Here is an 8,045-nt window from a genome sequence, read left to right as displayed (position 1 = left end):
TTGTTCTACAAACCGACATAAAAACTAATATACAATGTTTACTTTATATCGAACAATAATATAAATTTTTGTAATAAACATATTATTACCAGTAGTAATACATTTGACATTGCTAATATTTTAAATTAAATTGAAAAACAAAAAATAAAAAAATATATAAAATCACAGAAATGAGGATAACAATTTAAATCGTTATAATATGTTCACTTATTATAAATAAATAAACTTATTATAGCATGAATAAACTTATTATAGTAAGATTATTGCATCAACATGCTGAAAATATAATAAAAAATTATCAAAAAATATTGAAATGAAGAAAAAAATCACTAAATAAAAATTTTTAAGTCAGCGAAAGCCACCTGGATGCAAATATGTGAAACAGACGATATAGAAGACGTTACCGTCAAGTGCTGGCATCTATTGTCGAAAAATTTTTAAATTTTCGAATTTTTACAGGGTGTCAACGAATTGACACCCTGGTGAATTTGAAAATAAAAATAAGTGACAACGATTTTACACCCTGGTAACGTAAGAGTCTATTTGCAAAATTCCTCAACCTTAACACAAAATAAGAAAACAAGTGAATTTTTAAGAAATTTGCGGGATTTCCCGGGATAAGAAAAATTTCCCGGGATATTTCCCGGATGAAAAAAACAACCGGGATCCCGGAATCCCGTTTGAGAAACCCTAATTGCTACAAAAGAATCTGACCCCAATTGCCTGTTAGATTTTAATAGACTGATACAAATATGGCATCAGTCTACCTCATGGTATCCAAGATCGAATCCTGGTGATCAACTCCAGAAATTTTTCAAGAACGGTATTTTCGATATGTTCGTTTGGCCTAGTCCACAATGGAAAAACCAGCTGTTTGCCCTATTGTGGGCCAGATAGAACTCATGACGGGTATAAAAATAACCTATTACCTTAAAGAATATTATGTCTTGTGTCATTTTTTTTAAATATAAGCCCAAAAAAGTTAACAGAACTCACTTCTTAAAATTATCGGTAACTTTACTATCAGTTTCACGATAATATTCAAACATACCGTANTCCCGGGTGAAAAAAGCAACCGGGATCCCGGAATCCCGTTTGAGAAACCCTAATTGCTACAAAAGAATCTGACCCCAATTGCCTGTTAGATTTTAATAGACTGATAGAAATATCGCATCAGTCTACCTCATGGTATCCAAGATCGAATCCTAGTGATCAACTCCAGAAATTTTCAAGAACGGTATCTCCGATACGTTCGTTTGGCCTAGTCCACAATGGAAAAACCAACTGTTTGACCTATTGTGGGCCAGATAGAACTCATGACGGGTATAAAAATAATCTATTACCTTAACGAATATTATGTCTTGTGTCATTTTTTTAAATATAAGCCCAAGAAAGTTAACAGAACTCACTTCTTAAAATTATCGGTAACTTTACTATCAGTTTCNAAAAATAACCTATTACCTTAAAGAATATTATGTCTTGTGTCATTTTTTTTAAATATAAGCCCAAAAAAGTTAACAGAACTCACTTCTTAAAATTATCGGTAACTTTACTATCAGTTTCACGATAATATTCAAACATACCGTACATGCGAAATACACACGAGATTAGTTTGCTTACCAGCGTAGAAAAACTATGACCGATAATACAAAGACTATTTTGAATTTTTTTTTAATGCAGAAATATTGTAGATTAAACAACCAATGATAATCAATTTCTTTGGATAATTTTTCTAAATATCATGAAACAAACTTAAATTTTCATCCGTGATGTGTTCTTATAGCACTTATATTACGGAAAACGATTACATTATACAGATGAGAACGGGGTTAACTGAATACATACGAAATGCCATTGTAAATAACTCCATACGCAAAAAAATCAAAAGTAAATGCGTAACTTTTAGCAAAACGGCAATGTTCATCTTTTTTAACTGGGCAAGGCAGCTTTCAAACAATGTCAAGCTTGCTTATATTTGCCTCTTTTTCATCTGAAAACTGAAATTTGTTCGTTCTTCTTCAGCCATTTGTCAGTGAAGTCCTCGTCCAAATATGCAATCACTATTTTTGAAACAAAATATCGTGTTGTTAGTTTTTCAAGAAACCTTTGTCAGAATAAAGTCATCCACATTATATTTGTTATCAGAGAGGCTTGCTGAATCTTCATTGTGATTGTCATTATCATTTGATGAGCAATGACGTGCCGTGATATTTGATGATAGGGAANTACCTTCACACTCTATCTCTCTATTATCTGCTACGATTAGTTTAATAGATTCAGCACGTATTTTCAGTCTTAATTCTATACATAGTTTTCGGCTTATCAATGATTTCTCTGAGGCCGTATCAATGATGGCACTAAACGGAGATCCTTCAATTTCCAAATAAATAGTGCGTAATTTGATTTCAAAATTGCGAGACACTCTAAAAGGTAAGGAGGGATTCTAGCAGCTTGAAAACAGGGCTCTCCCTCGAAAGCCTGATCCATTGTTTTTTTGTTCCTCATTTTGATTTTCGAGTTTATCCATGAGTTGGCGCATTTTTTCGAATGCATAAAATTTTGGATATTTTCAGATTTTCTTATAATGACCTCTTTTCCAACAGTTATGGCAAATAATATCGTGAGAACTTTCTTCTGAGACTGACTGATTTCGAGATATAGCATGTTCTGGTTGTATGTCATTGTTTCTATTGTTAGTTCTCCTAAAGGTTTTAGAACGCTTATTGTATACGGATTTTCTTTCACGGTCCATTAGTTCGCGATTTTGACGACTCGATTGTCCTTTGTAAAAATGGCTGTAAGGCTTAGGCGACCTTGAAACTCCATTAGGCCTGTTTGAACATTCACCTACACTGAAACTTTTGTAGTATTTTTCGCGCTCTCTCTTTGTTATCGAGTCTAATTCCATAATGGCGTTGGTATAGTCATCTAAGGTGTGGAATGTTTTATTTGCAATAGACATTCATTCTTCCTTTTGCAGACCATTGTTTAATAGTTCGATTTTTTCTATCTCCGAATATTCGTGATTTAAATAAGTAATTAATTCTAGTTTATCTAAAACATACGAAAAGGCGGATTCCAATTTCCCTTGAATTCTGTCATACATTTTAATTGTTTTCTTCACAGTGGAATCTGTTTCATACCATTTCTTAATCTGTGTTTTCAATCTAGTCCAGGTTAATTCATATATATTGAGTTGTAACAGTTTTCAGCTTTCACTTAATTGCATTCTTGGTGAAAGAAAGTTGCATATAAAGTTGCAACTCTTTTGCATTCTAAATCTATCTATCTATATAACCCAATGAATGTGTGTCCGTCTGTCGGTCCGTGTAATGGTATGCCAAAAAACGGCCACTAGAGGCGCCCTAGCGATTATTTTAAATTAACATTAAATTATTTTTATTTGTATAGGAATTTATTATTTATATGAATTTATTGTTTATACCACGGAATGATATAAATAATTATTAAATGCCTTGCCTAATTTATACTTTGCCTTATACTACAAAAGGAAGCTCTCATGTTACAACTTTACAATTTATGATATTTCAAACAGTAAGGACCACTGTTATTTTTGGCATGAAGGCTTGGCCAAACGAGGTTCAAATTAAATTGGAACATGCCTCTATAAGTTCATTACTTCATTGCCCAATACAGTTAATGAAGTAGTTTTGTTTTCAGATAATTGTGCAGGGCAGAACAAGAATAAATTCATTGCTTCATTACTTTTATACTGTGTAAATAATATAGACCATATTAACACTATTACTCACAAATTTCTCATTCAAGGGCACACATAGAATGAGAATGATTCAATGCATTCCACCATTGAGCGTGAAAAACGAAGTTGTTAAAGGTGGGACAATAGCACTACCTGCTCAATGGGTACCAGTACTGAAATTAGCCAAGAAAAAAGGCAGCGTTTATAATGTGACTGAACTAGATACAGCAGATATCTTAAACGTGAAAGACTTATCCCAACAAATGGGAAACAATTTCTCCAAAAATGAAAATAATAATTTAGTGAATTGGCCCAATATTAAGATCATTAAGGTCATGAAACAAGATCCTTATACCATCTTCTACAAACACTCATATGCCCAAAAGGATTTTGAAAAGTTAAACATTCGACAAAGAATGAGAGGTAGATCTGCCAAAGTCATGCTGCACCCAGCTTATTCTTCACCACCAGGGATAGATGCTGNGTGATGTGCCTAAACTCCCCACATCTGTTCAGCATCTGTTTCAAGGTTAAGTGAAAACAATGTCAATCCACCCCTCATGTAGCTTCAGTCCCATGTTGTTATTAATTCTGATGTCTTCCTGTATCTTCAGAATTTCTAGGTGTTCCTGTAGTCTTCTTTTAAGTTGATTGTTTTCTGTCATAATACACGTGATGCTATCTTTTAAAATTTCCCACTTTGTTTTCCCACTGTGGAAAAACAAATTATTACTTAATCATAGTGATGTAGAGATCCCACCTGATATAAAAGACACTTTGGTATTAGGATTAGATTTTAATGGACCCACCCCTTTAAACAAAAGGAAAATAGTAGTTGATTTAGAAGCAGGCTTAATTAATCATGAACATCAAGAAGAAGTTCAATCTATTAGAAGCAATATCCAATCTTTAGTGAAAAATTATAGGATAAACAAAAAAGAAAAAAATAAAATTATAAAATTTAAAAATAGAATAAATAAGGCTAAGGAATTTTTGGAAAATAATAATCTAATCCTAACAAAGGCTGATAACACAAAACAAACTATTGTCTTGACCAAGCATAATTATAATAATATAATATTAGATATCTTAAAAAATGGAAATTATACATTACTTGCTGATAACCCTGTGAATAGTTTAAAAAACAAGTTTTAAAGCTTATAAACAATTTTTCAAAACTTAATTACATAGATAATAACACTACTAAAAATATTAAATGTTTTGGCAATAGAATTCCGAAAATAAGCTTTAGAATAAAAACACACAAAAATCCTGTTACTTATCGTCCCTTGATAGATATTCGAAAATCTTTGCTATATAACCTTGAAATTACTCATCTCTGAGTACCCATCACAAACACCCACCCAAACACTGACCAATTCTTAAAAAACATGAAAGCTATTGTTATGAAGGAAAACTACAGAATGGCATCACTAGATGTTAACAATATGTATCCCTCCATAAACTTAGAATTAATTTTAAATTCACTGTCCGATGTGATGAGCCCAGATTGGGTTAACCAATTAGTTAAATTGGTGCTAAATAATAACTTTTTTGAATTTCAAGGTAAATATTACCGCCAATCGGAAGGTATTCCAATGGGATCCTGCATAGGTCCTAGATTGGCAGGGTTGTGTATGATCACAATTGATAAAGAAATCAACAAAACCCGAGGCATAATAAGTTATCACAGATATGTAGATGACTGTTTCATCGTCTACGACAAAAGTATACTAGATATTGACTCTTTTGTTTGTGAAATTAATTTAATAAATAAAAATGTTCAATTCCAATGTGAAAAAGAAGTAGATAATAGACTGAATTACTTAGAACTTACTATTGTTAGATTAAATGGTAAATTATTATTTAAAAAGTATGTTAAAGACTGTGCTACCGGTAAAGTTATTGAGTTCAAATCTAATATACCTTTATATATATAAAAGAACACTTTTCAAATGTATATCAACAAAATTAAAGAAAGAACGACCTTGCAAACCGATCAAAAAATGAAAATACAAAATATAATAAGAATGTTTAATCTAAATAATTACCCTAGAACATTATTGATTAAGTGGTTGGAAGCATGTAAAGGCAAAAGGAAAAATATATCGTTAAATAGACAACCAATAGATGTTAAGACTGTGTACCTAAAAATAGAATATGTTTTTGGTGTTTTTGAAAAATTAAAAAATGAATTAAAAAGATTAGATATTATTTTAGTACCAAACCACAAAAGCACCATAGCAAATTTGCTAAACAGTAAACATGGTAACATTGAACATAATGTTTTAGAAAAAGATAATGTAGTTTACTCATTAGATTGCAGTTGTTCANTTCTTACTAAAGTAGGAGGAAGTGATCCAACAGGCGATTTCAATAGAATATATGTAAAATGATTGAGTTTATCCTTTGGAACATCTCTTCTATCTACAAGCATAATTAAAGATCCATAAGTCTTTTTTAATTATTTTTCAATTGAAATCATCAAATTAAATATATCAATAACAGAAGGATACAATTTTCCCAAATGAATATATCTACTTTAGAAGATATAATGGAAAGAATCGAAATCATAATTATTCATTTAACGTTTCCATATTTGTTGATACATGTTGATTCAATCTTTCCTTTCAATAATTTTTTACACCTTAAAACAAAAACAACAGTTAACTTTTGCTACATGTATCGTTACAGTGTTGCAAACTCATAATTAAATAGAGTTGGCAACATTATAAAAATCTAATAATAAAATAGAAATGTAAAACATAATAAATAAAGTTAATTGAAAGATAATTATAATTAATACTTAAATTATTTTCAGAAAAAAAAAACTGTTGTCTAATTTAAACTTGACACGGCTTTTTCTTATAATTCTTCCTGCCCCGCGGGCACTAACTCGTAAGAGAGCTTTTATTTTTATCAAGCCCATTTCGGTTTAACCATGCCCATAATGGGCGACCGGGTAGTGAGCGAAAGGTCTGACATATCCGGACAGACAATTCCCGAAATACGGAAATTTTCGGGAATTGTTTCGAGTTTTTTCGATTCCAGGTCTCCATAATGGTAGACTGACACCTTAATCGCTTGGCTATCCAGTTGACTTGGCACGGCTAATCACAGCCGAACGGCCTATCACTTTGGGAGATCCGGGATCGTATCCAGATAATCAATCCCCGAAATTTATTCCTCTAGGATATATTTGACCCACTCGTCTCGCACTTGTCCCCAATGTGGACATGTCCGAACACATAATAGAAATGGAAAAAGACCGTGTTATAAGTTAGTATCCAACAAAAGAATAAAAAAATCAGCATCAATTTTAAAAGTTCTCTTGCTTACTTCAACATTTTATAATTCTAATATCATGCTGAAAACAATTGAGATTTATTTTGGTGTAAACGTAGAACAGCTATATATATAAAAAAGATTAGTGAGTCAACTTGCCGCTATGGAAGAGCCGGATTTAATTTCGGGTCGAAAAACCTCAGGAAATTTTCGGGGTGGTCCTTCCAGATATGTGTCCTTGTCTCACTATGGCTAGGCCCACAATGGGGTAGCCGAGCCCACAATGGATTTGATAAAAACGGCTTTCTTAGCAGTGGCATCACTTAGTTGTTAGATTTGGAGGAGGTGAATGACAAAAATTGACGACTCAGGAACCAAAATTCCTGACTAATTCGGTTGCAATTTGAAAAAATTTGGACTTATAATCTCGAGAACGGAGTTAGATAGATGAAAGACGAGATAAGACATGGAAATCTTTGGAACAGGAGAACCGATTANGACAGAAAACAATCAACTAAAAAAAGACTACAGGAACACCTAGAAATTCTGAAGATACAAGATGACATCAGAATTAATAACAACACGGGACTGAAGCTACATGAGGGGTGGATTGACATTGTTTTCACTTAACCTTAAAACAGATGCTGAACAGATGTAAGAGTATAGGCACATTACCTTGTAAAATGCAGATGGTCAGTGCAGTTGACTTCACAATGGCTTATAGATCTGATGTATTTTGTTTGTGTTAAAATCTGGTGACCAATTGGTTTAATAAGAGTAAGTTCAATGTTAACTTCCCTTTTTTGTTTTTGGTTTAATATACTTAACAATATTTATTATTAATAGTGTAACCGTCTACCAGAATTTGGAAAATGTAGGAGAAACTAAGACATTTACTGGTGGAGTTAATATGTTATACCACATTGTCATTGTATTCTGATTTATACTTGATAATTTAGTTTAGTGTACGTGTTACATTGAGAAATTGTAAATGCAGTGTACTGCATACGTGGGTTATCCCGGTGTATTGACAGGTTAT

At 32.2% G+C, this 8,045-nt stretch overlaps 1 protein-coding gene across 1 annotated transcript; it reads left to right on the top strand.

Annotated features, from left to right (window-relative positions):
• Positions 1 to 5,112: 5,112 nt before the first annotated feature.
• LOC111639367 lies at positions 5,113 to 6,117 on the top strand. Its single transcript, XM_023385239.1, has 2 exons — positions 5,113 to 5,575; positions 5,942 to 6,117. The coding sequence occupies exons 1-2, from the start codon at positions 5,113 to 5,115 to the stop codon at positions 6,115 to 6,117; spliced, it is 639 nt and encodes a 212-aa protein (XP_023241007.1).
• Positions 6,118 to 8,045: the final 1,928 nt, after the last annotated feature.

The sequence above is a fragment of the Centruroides sculpturatus genome, unplaced genomic scaffold (genome assembly GCF_000671375.1).
Source record: "Centruroides sculpturatus isolate CEXI.00-Female unplaced genomic scaffold, Cexi_2.0 scaffold1239, whole genome shotgun sequence".
NCBI classification, from domain to species: Eukaryota; Metazoa; Arthropoda; class Arachnida; order Scorpiones; family Buthidae; genus Centruroides; species Centruroides sculpturatus.
The sequence above is the reverse complement of the archived record's forward strand: the minus strand, read 5'-3'. Positions and strand labels throughout refer to the sequence as shown.